At 42.9% G+C, this 24,640-nt stretch overlaps 2 protein-coding genes across 3 annotated transcripts in view; one reads left to right on the top strand and one right to left on the bottom strand.

Moving 5' to 3' along the window:
* Positions 1-3,334: 3,334 nt before the first annotated feature.
* On the bottom strand, positions 3,335-22,059 carry PXMP2 (peroxisomal membrane protein 2). 2 transcript variants are annotated; one of them, XM_075213040.1, is made up of 5 exons: positions 21,803-22,051; positions 20,282-20,398; positions 6,088-6,250; positions 4,560-4,679; positions 3,335-4,271 (listed from the first exon to the last, which is right to left on the bottom strand). In XM_075213040.1, the coding sequence occupies exons 1-5, from the start codon at positions 21,919-21,921 to the stop codon at positions 4,203-4,205; spliced, it is 588 nt and encodes a 195-aa protein (XP_075069141.1). In that variant the 5' UTR covers positions 21,922-22,051; the 3' UTR covers positions 3,335-4,202. The 2 variants fall into 2 exon arrangements, with proteins under 2 accessions (XP_075069141.1, XP_075069150.1); XM_075213049.1 differs by lacking the exon at positions 20,282-20,398 and having other exon boundaries at positions 21,803-22,059.
* Positions 22,060-22,452: 393 nt separating this feature from the next.
* The window catches only part of POLE (DNA polymerase epsilon, catalytic subunit), a 69,115-nt gene continuing 66,927 nt past the window's right edge, over positions 22,453-24,640 (top strand). Inside the window, exons 1-5 of the mRNA XM_075213028.1 lie at positions 22,453-22,575; positions 23,225-23,360; positions 24,020-24,100; positions 24,309-24,353; positions 24,438-24,530. Of these exons, the coding sequence (XP_075069129.1) occupies positions 22,511-22,575; positions 23,225-23,360; positions 24,020-24,100; positions 24,309-24,353; positions 24,438-24,530 (420 nt within the window). The 5' untranslated portion in view covers positions 22,453-22,510. The remainder of the gene's footprint in view (positions 22,576-23,224; positions 23,361-24,019; positions 24,101-24,308; positions 24,354-24,437; positions 24,531-24,640) is intronic.

The following is a 24,640-nucleotide window of genomic DNA, read 5'->3' as shown; positions in this document are numbered from 1 at the left end:
TTCTTTTTTCTATGCTCATTGCAGTACACACAGTGACAAAAACAAACAAACAAAAGAATGAGAACTTTTCTCTATTCAGCTTGTTTAATAGTTTTATATTGCAGGCACCTGCTACTCACCACAGTTCAGTTCCAGTCAAGTAGAATCACCTGTTTGAAATCTAATTATTTATAACTATTTCTAAAAGGTGCCAAAATGTGTGTCTGGCTGATTTAACGATTTCTGTCTGAAATAAGCTACAATTTAATACATTTTTCTGCATTTTGTGTATTCAACTGTAAGCCAAAGACACACATATGTAGGTACCAAAATATGTTTTAATTTCAACAATTTTCTGGAAGAAAGTGTATTACAAAAAACTATAAGAGTATCAATTTTTTTGACCACGATTGTCTAAAGCAATTGTCTAAGAGCACTTTTCATATACTATATGCTGGATTTTGGACATATGGGAAACTGCACAGTAGTAACCCACTTATTTATGTGATGTAAATATTTGTATATATATGGAGAACTGCATAGTGTCACTTATCTTTTTCCTGTGTGCTGAGTGTGTTCTCATTATCTGTTCTATTAACAATAAATTGACAACTGCTAAATAATAACCTATTATGTACGTCTAGTCACTATCCAATAACTATTATCCACTTCCAGTCATGTGGTTTCAAAGCACAAAGCAATTTAATAGCAAAAAGCAGCAGAGTAACAATTCAAATAAAATAAGTACAGCCGTTACGTACGCAGGCGCCCTGGATCCAGCATACAGTCATTCAGTCATGAAGTCTGTGGTCAAAGAGACAGTCTGCTGGTCCCAGGACCCCTGCTTATATACAGTCAGTGTTACAATGAAAACAATACAGATGATTTGGCATGTTTCCATAGGTCCAAGCTTCAGCAAGGTCCAGTGTAATGCAAGTCATTGGCCAGTGCAAACGATGCCCTCCAAGGGTGGGGGTCAGCTCTCCAACAGATGCATACTGATCTTCCTGTTGAAAACTAGTTCAAACTGGTCTATTTACATTACACACACACACACACACACACACACACACACACACACACACACACACACACACACACACACACACACACACACACACTACCATTCATGATCATTTATTCCCTACAATCCATATCTAGCATACGCAAGGTGCGATCCTTTAGGCAATTAAACCGGACATCTGCAGATAAATAGGGGATTAGAATGATACCAGACATGATATGTTTCCTGTGACCTGAACCTTAGATCTCATTAAAGTATATATAACATTGCAATATTTAACTATAAACCCTGCTACATTTCACTACAAATAACTAAGTGTTGCAACTATTTTTACGAATTACAAGTGTATGTGTTCGTGTTAATGTGTAAGTGTTCGCATGTGTTGTGGTTAATTACGCTCCTCCACGTCGTAGCGGGCTATTCGTATAATTTCAGACATAGACAATCAATCAGATTGACGGATATTGAATTGAAATGATCATATCCAATTATTTCACTTCAACACTATTCTGAATGAAGCTTTTATATTAATGGGCTTGCACTTTTATAGTTAATACTGAATCTAAAATACAAAATGGCAGATAGAGCACATAGGGTGATAGTCATATCAGACTAAATAGATTCTCACCTGATTTGGTAACTAGTGCAGGCACACTCTCTGACAACAATAAATAATGCTTGTAATCCTCTAGAAAGCATCCAAAATTAGTGCTCCGATTTCTCCCCTCTCTGTGATCGTTTTCATTTGCTCTGCACATCCTTGGAATGAAATAAGGATGAGCTGCCTGCTTGTGACCAGAAATCTAAAATTTTTCCTCAATATTGCTGTTACTCATTCCACACCTCTACCTTCAGCAGGACAACAGCATATACAGAGCACATGTAATCTTAAAGCGATGCCACGAACAGGCCAATGAATTGCCTCCAGTCACCAGATCTCAATCGAATAGAGCGCCTTTTGGATTTGGTGGCACAGGAGATTCACAGCATGAATGTGCAGCGAACAAATATTTAGTAATTGTGTGATGCTGTTACGAGCCGCAGCTATGCCCAGCCGCCGCGACTCTCCTACCTCCGTCCCGGCCGTCGCTATGACGACCGGGACGTCACTTCCGGGGGCTCGCCGGCCGCTGCCATAGCAACGGCCAGACGCTCTTCTATCCAGCGCCGTGTCCCGGCCTTACAGGGCAGCCGGGCGCGTGCGCAACAGCGGGGCAAGTCTGCAGGCTGATTAATTCCATCAAGGAACAGCCTGTGTGCAATTTTGAGTACTGGGCTCTTATTGGTCTGGTTCAGTATTTAAGGCAGGGAGGGCTTAGCCTCCCTGCCGGTTATAGCTTCCAGTTCTTGTGTTGCTGCCTGCTGTTGTACTCCTGTACCTTTTGTGATAAGCCTTTTGGATTGATTTCTGCCGTGTTTGACCTCTGCCCGTTTCCTGGATTTGCCTGTTTGCCTGTGCCCTTGACCTACTGCCCTGTACCACCGTTTCTGCTGATTTGCCCGTGACCTCGACCCTTGGCTTGTTTCTTGACTATTCTTCCTAGCAAGTGACCCCTGACCTCGGCCTGACCTTTGGAACTGTTGCCTGCCATTAACCTCTGCTCCTGGGTTCCCCGCAGCTGATACACACCACACGACCCTCTGTAGTCTGCAGCCAAGTCTGTCCCCACCACTAGGGGCTCCAGTGAACACCTGACTATCAGAGTAGACTCCGGGTGGTGTTGTATTGGTTGGAGGGGTTCCTGACAGATGCTATCATGTCAACATAGACCAGAATCTATAATGAATGTGTCCAGCACTTTGATGAATCCATGCCAGGAAGAATTAAGGCTGTTCTGGGGGGCAAAGGGGTAGAGAGTAGAGCATTCATTGATAAAGGGGAGGGGAGTGTGGAGCATTTATTGTGATTGAGGAAGTGGGAAATGTACTGTGCAGAGGGAGAGGGCCATTTACAGTGAAGAGGAAGGGGGGCTGCCAGATTAATTAGTACTGGGCCCCACAGTTTCTGATGGCAGCCCTGTGTGTGTATATATATCTGTAATTGTTCAAAAGAAACGCCAGCAAAATCATATATATAAAAATAAAATAAAAAATAAAAAAAATAGAAGTGTACATTTCTTGCCAAACAATTATTTCCGTTCCCATTACTTTCTTCAGGGGCCAGTGACGATTTCTTCTTTTATGTACTTTTCTATATGGATTTTTTCTGGTTCCAATCTGTTCATTTCTTTTCAACAATTACAGATATGCTATTTGTTATATCATATGCACACAGCCTTTTGGTGTTTTTGCTTGTGCTTAATAATTGAGTAAATACATACACCAAGAAGCTACCAGGTATTGTAACATTTATTAAAATAAAACATGGTAACATTAGATTGATTACATGGTGATAAGGCAAAAGGGGGCATTTTACCGGAGGGTAAAAAAAACAAAAAACAAAATAGTACTGGGACACTGTCAGTGCAAAGGTCCTGTTTAAATCCAACATTGATTAACAAAAACAATATTGTTGTTTTAACGCTCATAGTTCAGTGGACAGGAATTCAGTAAGGATTTGACAAACACTTGATAAACTGCAGAGAGAAATGTGTGTCCATTTGATCACCTACAGATACACATTGCTAGATCTTCCAAACAAATTTTTATTCTGTTCAGACTGGTGAAAAATGCTGGCACCAGAATGTACTACGCACACAACAATGACCAGGTATTTAAATACAGCAACAGCGTAGTACTGACATGTCAAATGTATCCAAGCTGTAGTGTCAAGCAGGTTTTTCAACTTCCTTAAAGCCAGAAATGGTCTGGTAGCATTAATATTACAGCTGCCATAAAGCAGACTTTACTTACTGAATAGTTTTTTTAAATGGAACGCCCCAGGGAGTTTGACAGCGAGGTCATTTGTTCAATTTCTAAATAAAAAATTATAAAACCTTGTTGCATGTCCTCATCTGACGTCTTACCTAAAAGGTACTGACAGATTGCTATAAATGTCTTCCAATTTTTCAATTGTCATTGTTACAGTTCACATTTTATTCACACAATTAAGTACAATTATTAAAATATATTGTTCTTTTAAAACATTACAATTGAAGTTCTGTGATGTAAGTAACTATTGGAGAGTTTAGTACTATCGGTTGCTGGCACTGTACTTCCGCAGAAATTCCATCTTAAGTGTTGAAGCTGAATTTCTGTGTCATTTCCTGGTGGAAGCCAGGTATGTGTACCAGAAGAATGCTACAAAGTTGGCAAACAGCACACGGAACTGAAGAGACAAAAAAGCAGACCACTTCATTTATCTAGCTTCACGAGTTAAAAGCAATAAAATCAAATAAAAAAAAAATAAGCCTAGGAGATGTGTAATAGATGGGGCAGAACTTGGTGGGGATAGGTTAGGCAGAGAGGCGGTGGAGGACGAGAATGCACTAGCAGTAGGAGTTGGTGCAGGGTGCAACAAGTGAATGGCAAATTAAACCACAGAATAAAATATGCACAATAACAGAACGTAAATTAGTAGTTCAAATACACCAGTCTTTTTACAGACTTTCCTCACCTGCACAGGAACATAGTTCACATTGATGAACTGAAACGGCGTCCAAACTTTCCAGTTCATCTTTAGTGCAGACCAGTAACTATCCTTCAACTTCCGATTCAGTGTATTCAGGTCTTTGCCCTGAAGCACAGAGTGGGAACAAAACGAATATAATGGTACACACAGCCTTTCAGCCTATGATATTAATGATACTGAATGCAGAAGAAATGTACACTATTGCCACCTAAAACACCATCTTGAATGCTAATCCGACAGACAGGATGTTTGATGAATTGTTGCTTGAATCTACTGTGTTCAGCCTCCCTGCATGGTCTTGGCAATTGCCTCATTGACTGTGCATGCTGAGAATCATGCACAGTCAATGAGGCAATTGCCAAGACCATGCAGGGTGGCTGAACACAGTAGATTCAAGCAACAATTCATCAAACATCCTGTCTGTCGGATTAGCATTCAAGATGGTGTTTTAGAACATTATACCCAATAGGCGATTGATGGTCAGGCAGTAGGGGAGCATAATATCAAAATTGCTTTTGCTGGTGTAATACAGATTGTGCTTTGTGCACCAGAATGTATATATACATCTTGTTTAAATCCATGCAACAAGCCCACACAGAAACTGGGCTTTTATTAAGCCTTGGTTTCTATGCACAGGTCTGGAACAATAATAAGCAGCTCCCGGCTTACAGATCATCCCTGTACGACAGGATGTTCTCATAACGCAGTAATTTATTTGGGGAAAATTGGTATGGTTGACAATGCAAAAATCTCTCTGCTGGAAGCGTTGGGTTTTAGCGCAAAAACTGTTAATGACTAGAGTGTCATTAAGTGGTCATGTGATGGAGCAGGACAAGGAGGGGGGGGGGGTTGTGCTGAGAATGTGCATGCTTTAGGACTAGGTGTATTTTTGTTCTAATCTCCAACTAAGCAGATGATCTCAATGTTATCACCAACATCAAAAATGTAATGAAAAGATATTAGTTTGCAAGTTCTCTAACTCAGAGTAAAAAACCTCAATATATTTCATAAAAATTATGAGAGCCCAACATGCAAATGTACCATTTAAATGTATATGAAGACTCATTTTCTGCAGTTACTGGTCATCTCCAATACGCTGTATCGGAATAAAGCAAGCTGGTGCTCCCTACTCATATCTGTGACATTAGGGAATCCATCAGTGCCTGCCTCCGATTGTAGGTTTTACTAAGAAGGAACATTTATACTTTGTGAATACAGCTTTATTAGACTATACATACTGCCAAGATGTACAGCTCTAAAAACAAAATAAAAACTAACTTGTGCTTTATGTATAAATAATATTAACATAAAGAATCCTGTCTTCTTAGTGAGAGCCAATATTGTATTACATTTGTATAATAAGAGCAAACATGACCAATAAATAATTGTATTTTGAATGGTCTTACATAGATATTTAAATATGGGCTATAAACGGTAGAATACTTTGTAAAAACATGAGAATCATACAGTTTTAAAGGATTATGAAGACTAGAAAGAAGTAGGAGAGACTCACTTCCAGAAAGTTCATCACAATGAAGAAGAGAAGCAGGAAAGCCGGAGCAACAATTAACCTGTCAAGCAGAAGGCGACGTAGTCCAGCTAGTGGCACAGAAGAAGGGACCAACTGCTCCAGGAACAGGTAGAAGTAGTGAGACAGTGGTCCTGTGAAGCAGAGTCTATGGGAGAGAACAGTTATTTGTGTGGTAGAATAGAAAATAGGCTTTCCTCATCAGGTAACGGCATATAAGCAAATAACAAAAAGGACTACAATAATACAATCTTACACAGGTTAGATATAGAATCATGCTACCAAATCTAATAAAAATCATATTAATAAAAACCATATTAGTGGAGGAAGTCGGCCAGGGAAGTCCCTGGCCAACTTCCTCCACTTTAAATTTATTCTCTCCTCATTCTGCTCCGCCCTCTCCCTCGCCAAACAAACCTTCTTCAAGTCCCTCATCTCCTCTCAGTCCTCTAATCCCCGCCGCCTTTTTGCCACCTTCAACTCCCTCCTCTCCCCCCCTCCGGTCCCGCTGTCCCTCTCTGCTGCTGACTTTGCCACTTTTTTTCTCTTCTAAAATTGAAGCCATCAGACTTAACATCTCCGCTTCTAAACCCTCACCAGCTGTCCTCATCGCTCCACCCCCATCCAACAATCAACTCTGGTGCTCCTTCTGCCCCACATCAGGCGAAGAAGTCCGCTCCCTTATTCTTTCCTCTCCACCCTCCACCTGTCCTCTCGACCCCCATCCCCTCCAACCTCCTTCGCTCTCTCTCTCCCACTGCCTGCTCCTACCTGGCACACCTTTTTAACCTATCACTCTCCTCCGGTGTAGTACCCTCCTCATTTAAACACGCTCTTATCTCTCCGATCCTCAAAAAACCCAATCTTGACCCCATCTCACTTCTCCCCTACGCCTCCAAACTTCTTGAGCGGATAGTCTGCTGTCGCCTCACCAGATATCTCTCGGACAATTCCCTCCTTGATCCTCTCCAATCTGGATACCGTTCCCTCCACTCCACTGAAACTGCCCTGGCCAAAGTTACCAACGACCTCCTTTCAGCCAAATCTAAGGGTCACTTCTCCTTACTCATCCTCCTTGACCTCTCCGCGGCCTTTGACACTGTGGACCATCCCCTCCTTCTGCAAACTCTTCTCTCTCTCGGCCTCTCCGGTTCCGTCCATGCCTGGTTCTGCTCCTACCTTGCTAACCGCACCTTCTCTGTCTCCATGTCTGGCTCTTCCTCCACCCCCTCCCCACTCCCAGTAGGCGTTCCCCAGGGCTCTGTCCTCGGTCCTTTACTCTTTTCGCTATACACTTCCTCCCTTGGTGCGCTCATCTCCTCCTTTGGTCTTCAGTATCACCTGTATGCTGACGACATTCAACTCTACATCTCTTCTCCTGATCTCTCTTCCTCCCTTATCTCTCGCGTATCTGACTGCCTCTCTGCCATCTCCTCCTGCATGTCCTCCCGCTTCTCAAAATTAACATCTCCAAAACTTAATTCATTGTCTTTCCTCCCCCCAAACTCCCCTCCCACCACAACCTCTCTATCGTTGTTAACAACACCACTATCTCCTCTGTTACCCAACTCCGTTGCCTGGGTGTCACCCTTGACTCCTCTCTCTTTTGCCCCCCATGTCCAATCCCTTGCCCAAGCCTGTAGACTCCAACTTCGCAACATAGCCCGCATCCGACCCTTCCTCTCACAAGACGCCACCAAAACCATCATCCATGCACTCATCATCTCCCGCCTCGACTACTGCAACCTTCTCCTCACTGGCCTCCCCCTCACTCATCTCGCCCCCCTCCGCTTTGTACTCAATGCGGCTGCGCGACTCATCTTTCTCTCACGCCGCTCCTCCTCTGCTTCCCCTCTCTGCCTTGCCCTACACTGGCTCCCCATCCCCTACAGAATCCTCTTCAAACTCCTTACCACCACTTACAAAGCTCTCTCCCAGTCTACTGCCCCCTACATCTCTGACCTCCTCACCATTCACACTCCTGCCCGATCCCTGCGCTCTGCCACTGACCGGCGCCTCTCTTCCACTCTCATTACCACTTCTCACTCCAGAATCCAAGACTTCTCCCGAGCTGCCCCCCTACACTGGAATGACCTCCCTCGCTCCATCCGTCTCGCTCCCAAGCTGTGCTCCTTCAAACGAGCACTTAAAACTCACCTGTTCCTTAAAGCCTACCAATCATCCACCTAACCCCTCACCTACTCTGCTCACTCTTCCCTCTCTCCCCTGGTATCACCACTCCCTCTTGTGTCTGTTTCGTCCACCCTCCCTTAGGATGTAAGCTCGTTTGAGCAGGGCACTTCTTCCCTCGTGTCTCCACACCTGTTCTTCTGCTCCGTCCTTACTCCATTTGTCTGTCCCGGAGTTTCTGAAGCACTGGTACTTTGTGTTTACTGTTCTGTACTGTTTAACCCTGTATGGTTTACTGTTTGTACTATGTACGGCGCTGCGGACACCTTGTGGCGCCTAACAAATAAATGATAATAATAATAATTTCATTTTCCAAACAAATATTGCAGATGCCTCTCCATCAGAATTAAAATAAACAGTATTTACTTGTAAAGTAATGATCATGAATTGTGTACCAATGGGTTTAAAAACCATGTATCCAATAGCACAGACGTGTGTAAACCATACCCATCAGTTAATGCTTATTCAAATCTGTTCGCCTTCAAGCCTATTTATAATTTGTTATTTTAGATGGTCAAACAGGCGAATACAAGGAGCATCACAGTAAAGCTATTGTACAAACAATGAGAAATAAAAACAGTTCAATAAAATGGTCACGTTGCGTCCAGAAGAAACTTACGATGAAGAACGACCAATCTTTACATTTTATATGCATTATCAAAGAAAGAGAAAACTGTAGAAAAAAATTGGAGGTCAGTTTGGTTGGAAAGGGGAGTGGAAAGGGGAGTGTGACCACACAGTAGGGTGGTGTGAGCACTCGGAGGGTGGAGAATATTTAAGTGTCTCAGAAAAGTAAGGGAGAATAGTGCCTCAATGCGCAATAGGAAAAAAACAAAACTAAAAAAAGTAAAAACTAAAAAGCAAACTACCTAGCACTAATACTGTTCAAAGGAATAGAAACCACTACGGTGCACTGTGTGTTGACAAGCAATGGTGTGCAGAGGGGCCCGAGACAAAACAATTTCCATAGAGTGCACTGTATAGTAATAATAATAAAAAATAAATAAATAAATAAATAAAAAATACACACCTGCCCCCTCTGCACTACTTGCATTGCAACAAAATTCCAGATGGCAACCCCTAGGGGTTGCAACTCTTCAAGCTATGTGTCACGAACGCCCAGCCTGTCCAAGATACAGCAATCTGGGCAGATGGCCGTGACTGGCATCACCTTAGTCACTTAGCAATGAATACACCTCTTCTGCCACCACAAAAGATTTATTATGGTGTCCTTACATTCACCAGAACCACTTATTAATGTTTCACACTTAAATCAGATACACATGTAGCATGAGCCTCCCTGGGCTTTGTAAGGTCACAAAGGGGGGTATTCAATTGTTAGCGTTAACGCTCTCAAACGAGCGCTCAAAAAATCTTGCGGAATTTCAGCTCGCCGCTCCCTGAGCGGCGAGCTGAAATTCCGCGAGTAAACTACTGTATTAACGCTTTGAGCGCAATATTACTGTATAAACGGTAATATTTTTTGAGCGCTCGTTTTTTAGCGTTAACAATTGAATACCCCCAAAAGAATCACGGAGAACACACACTAGATTGAATTTATTTAATCTGAAAAATGGTTTCAAGAATTACAAAAATAAATAACAAGACATACAATATGTTGCAGAAATACGTTTCAGAAAATAAAATCAGAGTCCCTACTTACTAGTGAAGACCTGGTATGTGAGGGAACACAATTGAGAAATACGTGACATTTCAGTCTTGATAGACCCCCTCATGAAAATAAACACATTATTGTCTAAGGCAGAATATTTTAAACCTTTTTCCACATAGCTCTCACCCCCCCACCTTTGGAGTTTAGCTGTCAATAAGGACATATCTCCCAAATGTCACAGGGCTTTCGAAGGGAGCTAGGGATGTCCCGAGACCTGGAATTATCACAGGACCTTGAGTATTCACCTCTGCTCGAGTGGCTAGATGGTTTACAACTTTGGGACTTTAAACAAGATCCTTAACTATTCTTGGTCTGGCTAATTTCAAACAGATTATTGACACTTGCATAGGTTTCAGACTTGTGTCATTTAGCAAAGCACATGTTGAGATTACATTACAAGGTCACATACAATATACATCCTCATACATGAATTCAACAGAAAATAATCAGTGATTAGATATACTACATAATCGTCACACTATGTCTGAGTGTAACGGATCCCTTGTGCAGTCTGGAAACTGTATTTCCCATCTACCTAGTCTGGCAGAGGAAGGCCCAAATAACTCTCGCACTTAACTTTTGGTAAAACAAAGAATATGGTTCCCCAAGTGCAGGTAATATGTAAACAATTGTAGTAGTACTCCAACGCTCAAGCAAATAAAATCAGTTTAAACAATATACAAAAAGTGCATACATACGTTTGCCCAATACGGCCAAAACCAGAGCGAAAAAAAAAAAAAGCAATAATGCACAGGTTACAGAAAGACAATAAAACAATGTCACAATTAAAGATCATGCCCAGTGAAACTGATCATTCTTGGAAATACTTCATTTTCGATACTTCCAAGTTCAACATAATGAAATAACTTAACAGGATTTCTGGACTGCTCACTGCAGGTCCAATTCTTCTCTAAGGAATGACAGGTCAGAATCCTGATATGGTAAAGAGTCAATGTTGGTGTAGATAAGTCACTCAATGAAATAACCAGATGTTACAGTGGTTATAAATCATCAGAATGTAGCTCAGTCTTATACAAGTTTTGTAGTTAAAAGCTCCGCCATGAATGTTCTGAGTGGTATATGTGCCAGTAGTTCCCTCTAGGTTGGGTAACAGAGCGGGATATTGTGGAGAATCGTACAAGTAACTTGCCCGGGTTGCTGGTCCTCTTGCTCCCCTTCCTACACCTAGGTCCAGGCGGCTCTTATCCCTGTCACGAAATCTTCTCCCAGCGGCTTACACTGGGTTGATTTCTGTCTGTTACTTCCAGGTTTTTCATGCATGTGCATACAGGGCCAGTGGTGTAAATACCATCGGCTGATCTGTGGTAGTGATATAATCAATCGAAATGTCTATGTGGCAACCAACACGTTTCCCCCACTGGGGCTTCCTCAGGGATTAATATAACTCTTGGTACCTAAATGGTCTAAGGGGTATATTTACTAAACTGCGGGTTTGAAAAAGTGGAGATGTTGCCTATAGCAACCAGGATTCTAGTTATCATTTATTTAGTACATTCTACAAAGATAGCTAGAATCTGATTGGTTGCCATAGGCAACATCTCCATTTTTTCAAACCCTCAGTTTAGTAAATATACCCCTAGGTCCCTAATTCATAGTCATTTGAAAAAAAATCAAAAAAAAAAAAATCAGTAGCTAGTAAACAAAATTCTCCGCTGTTAAATTAGTGCCTATCTGATATATTGCTCTTAAAAAACAGGTGACTGAAACCGGTGTATAACAATCATACAAATAAGAGCACAGATGCAGAAAATAGTACAAATGTATTAAAAATGAAAACATTTGTGCCATTGATCTAAGCTTACAGTATATATAAATATATCCCCATATCCCTATAATATGGATAAATATCCAATTACTGATAGCAAATACATGCATTATATTTCACAAAAAAGTTAAATTGTATTCAAGAACATCAGTTATGTACTTTATGGATTCATGTAATCCATCTCACATGTGCTTGTGTGTGTGTATATATATATATAATCAATTGAGATGGTGGATACACAGCTATTTGTAACAGAATGATACAAAATTCAAAACTTCCCAATACCGAGTTTCCTCTAATGAAACCACCTATTACAAGAAAGGGGTCTGAGAAACGCTGCATAATCAATAGTGGGCAGTTACTACATCCAGAACTTTCTGCAGATATGGGTTTTCAAAACATTGAAGAATTGATAATTCATTTTTATGAACATCATCTTCTCCACATTTTGCGGAAGCAACCTCCTTCGCCGCTCACTGACCAGGTTCGCCGCTGCACTAAAAACTCTTTCCGAGTACAGTCTGGAGGGGGGACAACTCAGGTAAAATAGAGCCAGTTTGTACAGGGGCTTCCAAACTGCCTTTTTTTCCTGCCAGTACAAGTAAGGACTGTCTGACTGTCTGACATGTCTACTTGGATGCTGTCTCCAAAGTAATCCTCCACCATTTTTTCAATGGTGACAGCATCCAATGCAGCAACAGTAGACATGTCAGCAATCGTTGGCAGGTCCTTCAGTCCGGAACAGATGTTCAAAATCGCTCCTGCCTGCTCTGCATACCCGCCAGCGGGTTGTTCAGGCATCGCAACCACCAACACCCTTGGACTCTCCTTGGGGATTTGTGATGCCATGTCTTTAGAAGGCAGAGTTGTTTGCTGTGTTTTTGATGACAGCTTAATGCTCTTAAATTTTCTAGAGGGGGGGAGGAGGGCTTAGATCGTTGTGTGAAGCTGAACCACTAGTCATGAACACGGGCCAGGGCCTAATCCGTTCCTTGCCACTCCGTGTCGTAAATGGCATATTGGCAAGTTTACGTTTCTCCTCAGATAATTTTAATTTCTTTTTTTTGGATCATTTTAGTGAACTTTGGCTTTTTGGATTTTACATGCCCTCTACTATGACATTGGGCATCGGCCTTGGCAGAGGACGTTGATGGCATTTCATCGTCTATGTCATGACTAGTGGCAGCAGCTTCAGCATTAGGAGGAAGTGGTTCTTGATCTTTCCCTACTTTATCCTCCAAATTTTTGTTCTCCATTATATGCAGCACAAGAGAGCGTACCCCTAAACCACACACACTCGGCAAAGCCTTTAAAAATTATATGCGGCACAGGAGAGTACCACTGGACCGAGCAGGACAGAGCACAGGACAGCACCACACCACTGGACCGAGCAGGACAGAACCACACCACTGGACCGAGCAGGACAGAGCACAGGACAGCAGCACACCACTAGACCGAGCAGGACAGAGCACAGGACAGCAGCACACCACTAGACCGAGCAGGACAGAGCACAGGACAGCACCACACCACTAGACCGAGCAGGACAGAGCACAGGACAGCACCACACCACTGGACCGAGCAGGACAGCACCACACCACTGGACCGAGCAGGACAGAGCACAGGACAGCACCACACCACTGGACCGAGCAGGACAGAGCACAGGACAGCACCACACCACTGGACCGAGCAGGACAGAGCACAGGACAGCACCACACCACTGGACCGAGCAGGACAGAGCACAGGACAGCACCACACCACTGGACCGAGCAGGACAGAGCACAGGACAGCACCACACCACTGGACCGAGCAGGACAGAGCACAGGACAGCACCACACCACTGGACCGAGCAGGACAGAGCACAGGACAGCACCACACCACTGGACCGAGCAGGACAGAGCACAGGACAGCACCACACCACTGGACCGAGCAGGACAGAGCACAGGACAGCACCACACCACTGGACCGAGCAGGACAGAGCACAGGACAGCACCACACCACTGGACCGAGCAGGACAGAGCACAGGACAGCACCACACCACTGGACCGAGCAGGACAGAGCACAGGACAGCACCACACCACTGGACCGAGCAGGACAGAGCACAGGACAGCACCACACCACTGGACCGAGCAGGACAGAGCACAGGACAGCACCACACCACTGGACCGAGCAGGACAGAGCACAGGACAGCACCACACCACTGGACCGAGCAGGACAGAGCACAGGACAGCACCACACCACTGGACCGAGCAGGACAGAGCACAGGACAGCACCACACCACTGGACCGAGCAGGACAGAGCACAGGACAGCACCACACCACTGGACCGAGCAGGACAGAGCACAGGACAGCACCACACCACTGGACCGAGCAGGACAGAGCACAGGACAGCACCACTGGACCGAGCAGGACAGAGCACAGGACAGCACCACTGGACCGAGCAGGACAGAGCACAGGACAGCACCACTGGACCGAGCAGGACAGAGCACAGGACAGCACCACTGGACTGAGCAGGACAGAGCACAGGACAGCACCACTGGACTGAGCAGGACAGAGGACACCACCACACACCCTCCCTCTTCCCTCTCCAATGCCCGAGTGAAGATGGCGGCGGGAAGCGGGGAATAATATGAATCCGGATCTCGCGAGATCCGACGGCGGGATGATGACGTTTTTCCTCGTTCTGAGTCGGGCGGGAATCCCCGTACAGTGCTGGGATCCGGGCTCGGATCGGCACTGTTCGGGGGTGTTCGGATTTCAAAAATCCGAACCCGCTCACCCCTACACAAATCAAACTCTATGGTGCCAGGGCTGCATCTCATTGACATGCTGGTAGTTCCTTTGTTGTAACATTTTGTCTACCAGTCTCCAGTAATGGATCCAGAGGGGGTGCAATCACCTCCCCCAGACACACACTATATACACATGAGCTTAGTGGCTATGGGGTTAGCAGAGGATCCTGCCCGGCTGTTTAGCTGACTGGTCCAATCAGAGTGAAGGAGAGGGAATGGCCCAACAATCAGAGTGAATGAGGCTCTGCCAAGACTAACACCCGCCCCTCCCCCCAAAAAAAAATCTAGAACTGCACGGTTACCTCACCCGATTCATATGATTCTATGGAGGGTCAAACAGGGTGCTCCTGATTGGCCCAGATGGCCCTGGTACGCAAATCGGATTGAACGCCTATTCAGTATACTTCAGCCACTTCTTTTCTTTTGGCAAGTCTTAAGAGAACCTGGTTCAATGGCATATCTTTTGAAGACATGTTTTTAAGCAAAAGGGCTTTGCTGAAACAGTTACTAACACCACGCTATGGCCAAGTAAGCCCTCTTTTCCGTTATATATGCAGTATATATTGCCACAGCCATGCCTATAGTATACTGTACTGTTCATTCTCACAGAAACCACTCAATATACACTACAGCTTCCACGTCTCCCATACTTACATTACAGCTCCATAGCCCTTCATATACATACTGCTTTAAGTTGTGCTTAGTATATATTCCAGCTCCCATATTCATAGTATATAGTACAACTCCATCCAAGGACCAAAGCTCTAGAGGGTCTTGCCATCAGTTTACAGTTCAGCTCATTTCCCATTATACAGTGCAACTTTCATGGCCACAGTCACATGTCCCAGTATACTGTTGAAGTCAGCAAATTGGATAAAGTCATCTCAATTAATATCGAGCAAACTTGATTTTCTTTGTCTGAAATTATGCGTAGAGCACGCTACGGCGTGGAAGGGCGTATCCAGCCGCAACACGTGGCAATAACAGTTTTTACACTTTTGTATACATTCGCACAAACACACACATTTGTAAATAGTACACATTAATCGTAGCTGCAACACAGTTATTTATGTCGAAATATAGTAGTGTTTATGTGTAAAATTATAAGCTATATGCATATTAGTGATACATATGGTTCAGGTTAAAGGAAAGGTGTCATATTAATCCCCTTTACATCAGCAGCTGTCCGGTGCATTCAGCGTAGAGATCGCACATTGCATACTCTAGTTATTGATTTTAGGGAATAAACCTTTAATATGATGCTGACTGTAAAATGCTAATGGACTGGTTGTAATTGGAGTTTTGGCGGGAAGAACAGAGCTCATCCCCTGGAGAGATGACCCCCACCTTTGGATTCCTTAGATTGAACCAGCCTATGATCTGCAACCCCCTGGACCTTCCTGAAGCAAACCATACAATCTGCATTGTTTCACTGTATTTCTGTTTGCATATAATCAGGAGCTTTTCATCTAGTGTTCAGACATCTTGTCCACAGACTTCAGACCTGAATGACTGTTCACTGGATCCAGAGCGCCTGCGATAAGTAACGGCTGTACTTACTATTATTTCGCTTGAATTATTCTGCTACTTATTGAGAATAAATATTTGTGCGTTGGAAACACAAATCGAGATTCGACAATCGTTATTGGATAGCGACAAAACGTGCATAACAATACACTAGAGCAAAGTATGCTAAATATACAGTACAGCTACTAGGTCACTAGTATTACTGACTCAATGCTTCTGCTGCCACTAAAAGGGTCGCACTAGCGGCTGCCCTGCGCTGTCATAATTTACTTGTTCGCTATTTTTCATTCATTGAACTCTATTTGTATACCACAGTTCACAGAATGCAAGGCACCCTGAGCACTAATAACCAATGACACTGTAGGTTACCAACTGCTTCGGAGACTGTCAGAGTCCCTTCCTTTAGGTAGCAGGGCCAAATGTTGACACAACACAAAAACCATACACATACACTGATCAGCCACAACATTAAAATCATCTGCCTGATATTGTGTAGGTCCTGCTCATGCCACCAAAACAGCTCTGACCTGTCGAGGAATGGACTCCACAAGACATCTGAAGGTGTCATGTGGTATCTGGCACCAAGAAGTTAGCAGCAGATTTTTTAAGTCCTGCAAGTGCAAGATGGGGACTCCATGGCTCGGACTCGGGTTTTCTCAGCACACCCCAGATCGCAATCCAATCATGCATCTGTGGGGAACTTGGAGGCCAAGTCAACACCTTGAACTCGATTATGTTCTCTCAAACCATTCCTGAACAATTTTTGCAGTGTGGCAGGCACATTATCTTGGTCTGCAACAATGTTTAGATGGGTGGTACGTGTCAAAGTAACATCTATATGAATGCCAGGACCCAAAGTTTCCCAGCAGTATATTGCCCAGTGCAACATACTGCCTCCGACAGCTTGTCTTCTTCCCATACTGCATCCTGGTGCCATCTTTTCCTCAGGTAAAAAAAGCTCACGCACCGAGCTGTCCACATGATGTCAAAGAAATCGTGATTCATCAGACCAGGCCACCTTCTTCCATTGCTCCAGTTATGGCACTCATATGCCCACTGCAGGCGCTTTCGGCAGTGGACAGGGGTCAGCATTGGCACTGACACTGGTTTGCAGCTAAGCATCCCTATAAGCAACAAACTGCAATGCACTGTGTGTTCTGACATCTATCATAGCCAGCATTAACTTTTTCAGTTATTTGTGCTACAGTAGCTCTTCTGTGGGATTAGACCATACAGGATAGCCTTCAATACCCACACGTATCACTGAGCCTTGGGCACCCATGACCCTGTTTCTGGTTCACCGGTTATCCTTCCTTGGACCACTTTTGGTACTAATCACTGCATACCAGGAACACCACACAAAGACCTGCCATTTTGGAGATGTTCTGGCCCTTGTCAAAGTCACTCAGATCATTATGTTTGCCCATTCTTCCTATTTCCAACACATCAACTTCAAGAACTGACTGTTCTCTTGTTGCCTAATATATCCCACCCCTGGACAGGTGCCATTGTTATGAGATAATCATTGTTATTCACTTGTTAATGGTTTTAATGTTGTGGCTGATCAGTGTATAACACCCACCTTGCCCCCAGGCATTTCTCTTACTACAGTCATAGCCAAAAGTTTTGAGAATGACACAAGTATTGGTTTTCACAAAGTTGGCTGCTTCAGTGTTTTTAGACCTTTTTGTCAGATGTTGCTATGGTATACAGAAGTAAAATTACAAGCATTTCATGTCAAAGGCTTTTATTGACAATTACATTAAGCTTATGCAAAGAGTCAATATTTGCAGTGTTGACCCGTCTTTTTGAAGACCTATGCAATTCACCCTAGCATGCTGTCAATAAACTTTTGAGCCACATACTGACTGATGGCCGCCCATTCTTGCCTAATCAATACTTGGGGCTAGATTTACTAAGCTGCGGGTTTGAAAAAGTGGGGATGTTGCCTATAGCAACCAATCAGATTCTATCTTTCATTTATTTAGTACCTTCTACAAAATGAAAGCTAGAATCTGATTGGTTGCTATAGGCAACATCCCCACTTTTTCAAACCCGCAGCTTAGTAAATTTAGCCCTTGGAGTTTGTCAGAATTTGTGGGTTTTTGTTTGTCCACCCGCCTCTTGAGGATGAATGGTCTCAGGGTGCTTTACTGTTGGCATGACACAGGACTGATGGTAGCACTCACTTTTCCTTTTCCGGACAAGCCTTTTTCCAGATGCCCTAAACAATCTAAAAGGGGATTCATCAGAGAAAATGACTTTACCCCAGTCCTCAGCATATTATTTACTGTCATTGCTCTTTTTTAATAATCAAACTTGCTGGATAGATCTGTGCTGGCTCCCTTGCCAGCCCGCCCCTACTGACCACTGTTAACAGAATTATAAGTTTTTGTGGAACCAGTCATCATTAGATATCTTTTTTATTAAACACTAAGGGGCATATTCAATTAGCTTTTTGATTCGCAGTAACGCGCGTTGCCGCGAAAAGTGCGCGTTCTTGCGGGTATTACGGTACCGCATTAACGCGGATTTTCGTTCGCAACCCTATGGGCTGCGAACGAAAATCCACGTTATTGCGGTACCGTGTATTACGTTTCGCGGCTGTTCCGGCGCGTTACCGCGAATCAAAAAGCTAATTGAATATGCCCCTAAGGCTTTATACCCACTGGAACTGTATTTTATTAGCATGTTAACACTAGCAGAATACATGTAATCAGGAGTGACACTAAGAAAAATAGTTTCTAATGACACCATACCCATTCACATTTCTGCTAGTGTTGTGTTTTGGTTTTTGAAACAAATTTGCTTGTGTTTTTCACAGGATTAAAAATACAAAACACAAACACTAATGAGGGCTTGGTCTAAGCCAATTTATTATTCATTTTGCCTTCAGTGTTGGGCTTAGTATTATTGTGCTTTGTAATATTTCTGTATGATCATCCTTTACTTACACAGGGCAACAACAATCCGCAGCACTGTAAATCATGTAAGGTTATGCAACATACGCGAATAGTATTATAGACATATACAATGAAACAAAACATAGGCAGGTCAAGCTGGATAGTTTAAAAATCAGTTTACCCGTACCATCTGTTGCCATAGAGATGGTTGGGATTTTCACAGCTTTGGCAGGGTTTATGGACAGCATTGACTTTCTTATTTTATTCTCTCCAGATGAATTACTAAAAAAGAAGTCACCCTCTTTGGATTTTTTGTTTTTACATTAATCAATCCAGCGATACAGTCCTGATTGGTATACAGGCTCCCTGTTCCAGTCTTACGAGTTACAAATTTGACTTTTCTGTAGAACCAGGTTTCCATGTATATTTTCTGCATATAATATACTGGGATGTTCTACAGCTTAATGCTAGGCTTAAAAGGATAACATGTATCTAGTTAGATCTGTGAACAACTAAAACACACACACTTTGATTGTTGGTAAAACGAATGTTACGTGGGAGGGTGAGTGGATACTACCACATTGATTTTTGTATAAAGATTTATGCGGTTTTATTTATTAAACCAAATTGACCAAATATTGTACTGCATGCATCATCATTTATTTATACAGTGCCAGTATTTCCACAGCGCTGTACAAAGAACTCACATCAGTCCCTGACCCATTGGAGCTTACAGTCTAAATTCCCTAACATACAGACACAGACACACAGACTAGGGTCAATTTGTTAGCAGCCAATTAACCTACCAGTAGGTTTCTGGGGTGTGGGAGGAAACCGGAGCACCCGGAGGAAACCCACGCAAACACAGGGGGAACATACAAACTCCTCACAGACAAGGCCATGGTCTGGAATGGAACTCACGGCCCCAGTGCTGTAAGGTAGAAGTACTAACCACTGTGCTGCTTCAAAATGGTTGTAACATACTTTTTCAATCATGTTGCATTAAAACAGGTCAAATGATCACTAATGCCAAGAGTATGGGATCATTGTTTAGCCTGAAAAGTGCAGTGCTATTTATTGGGACCAAGTTGCTTGGCATGTTTGCAAAACTGCTCGATGATCAGATCACTCTCCACAATTGCTGAATGACCGGACTACAATGAGAGACAACTTTCAAAATGTATTAATTTAATTATAATTTTTTTCTGTGTAGGCGTCTGTTCTGCAAAATAATGTTTCTTGATATAACTTTAGTGTTTCAATAAATATTTCTATATAGACCACCTATGATGTTTCTGAATGTGCTCGCTCACCCATATGTAGCAAAACGAAGTGGTGCAACCAAGTCGACATTTTTCACTGAAGATTGACATCTACGTCTCCTCTCTATGTACTGTGATAGGAGGTTCCCCAACGCAGACAGAATTCCACTGTATAGACACAAATATTTCATTGAGGGTCATCAATTAACAGACATTAAAGTACATCTGCAGAATAAGAAAGCCAAAAGCAAGACATTCCTCTGATAAAACAAGTATGGATGGTCTGTAAATGCACTCTAAAATAAGGATTAAAAAAAACAAACAAAATGACTAATCTATAAGAACAGTGCCATTCTTTTAAGATTTGTCCTTAGAATCTTTTGGCTCCGATAATGGGCAGTTTTGATGAATATTAATAAAATATACAGTGCATACCTATTGCTATACAGCACATAGAATACAAACAAATAAGATACAGATTTGAAAATATGCTACATTTGTTGTGGAATAAACCTATTACTCTACAAGAAGCCCTGTGAGTGCCTCCTGACTACCTTTCTCTGTATATCCAAAATCATTTTAGTGTATTTGCACCCAAACAGGTGGAAATTTGCAAATGTAAGTGCCTGTCTGGCATGTTTATCTATATATGATAATAGAACCACATGCAGTTGACTATATAAGGGTGGTTAAAAAAATTGCAGTTGTGCATTCACCATGACCAGTATCACAATCTGATTTTTTCAGAAGTCACCAAAGCCCCACTGTACACAATCCACAGGAAAAGGAACAGTTTGCAGTGTCTGTAGAGAAGGTATGCCCACTGCCACCATTTTTAGTGCAGTTGATAATTCCTCCAAAATGTACAGTAACTTATGTCCAAGAAATAACATCCCTATAACAATATATATTGGCTATGTTACAGGTCATAAGGACTGACCCTTAATCGAGTATGCTTTTAAATCAGCATCAAAGACAATAAAAAACAATCAGTTTTAATGGACCACTAAAACCAGAAATTGCTTTACATGAGAAAATGTTTGGAACTTAAATAATTGACAGAGAAATCATGCAAGTCCTTCATCTCATGCCCCCAATATGTAAGTGTTCCATTGGGATCGCAGCTCCTACCTCCCCAAGGCTATACATACCAAGTGGGCATCAGTTAATGTAACATCTCAACTAATCTCATTTTGAGACATTGTGGGACCTAAATCCATAAATCTTAAAGAGTACATAAGGAGAAGATAACAGAGGGGGAAACTTTCACTCTGATAATTTGTAAATGGCCAAACAGACTATAACCAAAGATGCCCAGAAATATGCTGGTGAGCACATTCCTCAGTAAGCCAACAGAGAACTAGATTGTTTAATATTACACCAACTTGACCTCAGGAAGATCACAAATATTACACCAGCTGGTCAAGAAGATCACAAGCATTGGGGGTCACCGGAAGCCATAGAATGAAGACTAAACAGGTCCTGTTTCACCAGAGACTCTACAGTAGCTGTAGAACTACAAGTCCCAGCAGTGTCTGGTTTGAATTGAGGGGAGGGGCAGTGACATGTTACCTGCTCAGTGCCTTGGTGAGTATGGGGCGGCTGTGGAGAAGCTGCAGGTAGGCCCGCAAGGCCACTGTGTACAGCGGAACATCGCCTGGGTCCGGGATGGGCTTTGAGGCTAGCGGCATGTCTACTACACCAGCTGCCGCTCCAGCGCTCCTGGAGGTGGGATCAAATAAGTTCCTGACTCCTCCCAAATATACCGCGTTACTATGGCAACTCACTCCCCATCACTACCAGGGACACTGCTGCTGCACCCTTATTGGTCTGCGAGTATTGCCAAAAAGCTGGGGAGGGGGAATAAATGATGTGTTATGGCTATAGATTTTTTATATATATCTATATAAAAGTCCCTCAGCCTTGGGAAGATTCGCCTTTTCTCTTTAGTAGTTTTGTGTTATGTCCATGTATCATTAATGATGTACACAAGTTCTAGGTCCTGTAAATTTCTGTTTTTAATCGAGTGTTGTGATTTATTACCAGTCCCTAAGAAGATACTGCAGTGATTGGCTGCTATGCTGGAGAAGATAGGTTGATTGGCTAGTAGCACAGCAGCAGCAGTCGCGATAATTGGATGGAGGTATAGGAGATGGCCCGCTGATTGGTTGAGTGGGGATCAGTGAGCTGATGGTGACAGGCAGCTGCTGTAGTGAGGGGTGGAGCTGGTGACAAGTGCTGGCGGGAGTTGGGCAGCGCGGGAAGTGTATCTGTGTCGGGATGGTGCTGCAGAACAGCGGAAAACTTAGAAGCGATAACCGGGGGGAGGGCGAGAAAGAACAACAGTGAGTATTATGGTTAAGATCAGTAGTGCACAGCAGCATTACATTCAGCACGAAGTACACGGGAAGTAAGCTCGTAATGAGTGGTCACAGCTGGCAGTAAACAGGCTGGCAGTAAACAGGCTGGCAGTAAGCAGGCTGGTAGTAAACAGGCTGGTAGTAAGCAGGCTGGCAGAAGATCCACATTGTAGAGTTTATCTTGTGGGCAGCAGCACTTTGAATGGGATATGAGCAGAGATGAATCTATATGAGCGCCATGTAATCTTGATTTTTAGATGGTCCATATATAACAATATTATAAACTGTTCCTGTCGGATTGTCAATCGGGACAATCTGCTGTCTGGCCAGCAGTCTGCCTGCCTGTGTCTGTATATATTGTGCTGCTGCAGACATCCCCCTACTGCTATTGGTGAAAAAAGAAGCAGGCACTAAATCTCCCCCTAAAAAAAAGAAAAGAAAAAAAGTGTGGACTTGAGAGTATCTCAAAGAGTGAAGGCTGGGTGAGAGTATGGTCAGTGGGATATGAAAAAGTGATGACCACAATGCCACCTTGGGATGGACATAACAGATGTACATATCATGAGCGCACAGCTTAATTGTGTATGTAAGTAACTCATTGTTTACTTATTTATCTTTCCAAATCACCTGTTAGAGATGATGCTTCGTCAAATTCCGCTGCTAAGAGACTGGAACGCAGTCAGTGGACAGATAAGATTGATGCTCAGTATGGCTTTGAGAGGATCCGAGAGCCTGGGGAGAAAACAGGCTGGCTGCTCAACATGCATCCGGTCAGTGTATAAGCACAGCATTAATAGGGGATGTTGTATATGATGGGAAAAGCTTTACACAAACTAGTCCTAAACCTCAAATATGATAGGATTTTTTTTTTTAGCAAGTTTTATCAAAATCCAGTAGCCACAGTGGCAAAACAATTCACTGTTACAATGGTCCTATGTCCCCCACATGTCACCCATCGCCTGTATCTGCCTCAGCTGTAGGCTTTGCTTTGTCTTCTGCTGTGTGGTTGAAGACACCGATGAGGCAGATTGTCAGACAGTATGAATGAAGAGTGCAGCATAATGAACATGCTGCACTCTCATATGTTTCCACTCTAACTTTTAGTACAGTGCTTCAATGATCAAAGTCTCATCAACTGACTAAGCTAAGCAACACTGCAGACATGACTAGCTGTTATGGTTAAGGATGACCTTCCTTGCTGCCTGCCTGGATCTGGGACAGACAGACTGGTGGTATATTTCCTCTCTTCTCCCCCCCTCCCCCCCTTTTTTTTTTTCTTTTTTAAATAAAAATTGCTGTCTCCTAACGCCCTTATAAAATTGGCGAGCTCGATATAAATTGTGTAGAGTAACGTTTTCTAAGTTATCACCTAATGCGTTGTGCAAACTGATTTGTCTAACCTATCAATATTGTTTGTTTTCTTGCTCAGACTGAAATTCTAGATGAGGACAAACGTCTAGTGAGCGTTGTGGATTATTACTTTATTCAGGAAGATGGGAGCCGGTTCAAGGTGAGAACTAAAGTCTCTAACTTGGTGTAAAATGGCTTTGGTATCTGCGGAGATATTGCTAAAATACTCAAATCCATAGAAAGTGTTCTTGCTGCAGTTATCCACAGTTTCTAGCTTATTCAAAACAAATACAGAATAAGTTGTGTTTAAATATGGACAACTGTTTTGGCTTTATTGTAACAGCACTTCTAAACATGTCTTCCTTCAGGTCGCCCTACCATACAGACCTTATTTTTACGTGGCCACAAAAAAGGTACAAATTGACTTATACAAAATCATGTTGAGAGTTCAGATTTTCCCAGTGTCTTGTACTTACTTTCTTTCCTTATTTTGTCAGGGGTGTGAGAGGGAAGTCTCTTCTTTTCTTTCCAAGAAGTTCCAGGGGAAGCATGCAAAACTGGAGACAATGGCCAAGGAAGATCTGGATTTGGTATGTAATTATTTTATCATGCATGGAAATCCTAAGCAATTGAGGTTTTACAAATGAAATGGATGTATTTTCCTACGTCTCTTCTCTTGGTATGTTATTTCTACCCTAGC

The sequence above is a fragment of the Mixophyes fleayi genome, chromosome 1 (genome assembly GCF_038048845.1).
Source record: "Mixophyes fleayi isolate aMixFle1 chromosome 1, aMixFle1.hap1, whole genome shotgun sequence".
In the NCBI taxonomy this organism is placed as follows: Eukaryota; Metazoa; Chordata; class Amphibia; order Anura; family Limnodynastidae; genus Mixophyes; species Mixophyes fleayi.
Note: the sequence above shows the minus strand (reverse complement) of the source record. Positions and strands in the feature narration are given on the sequence as shown.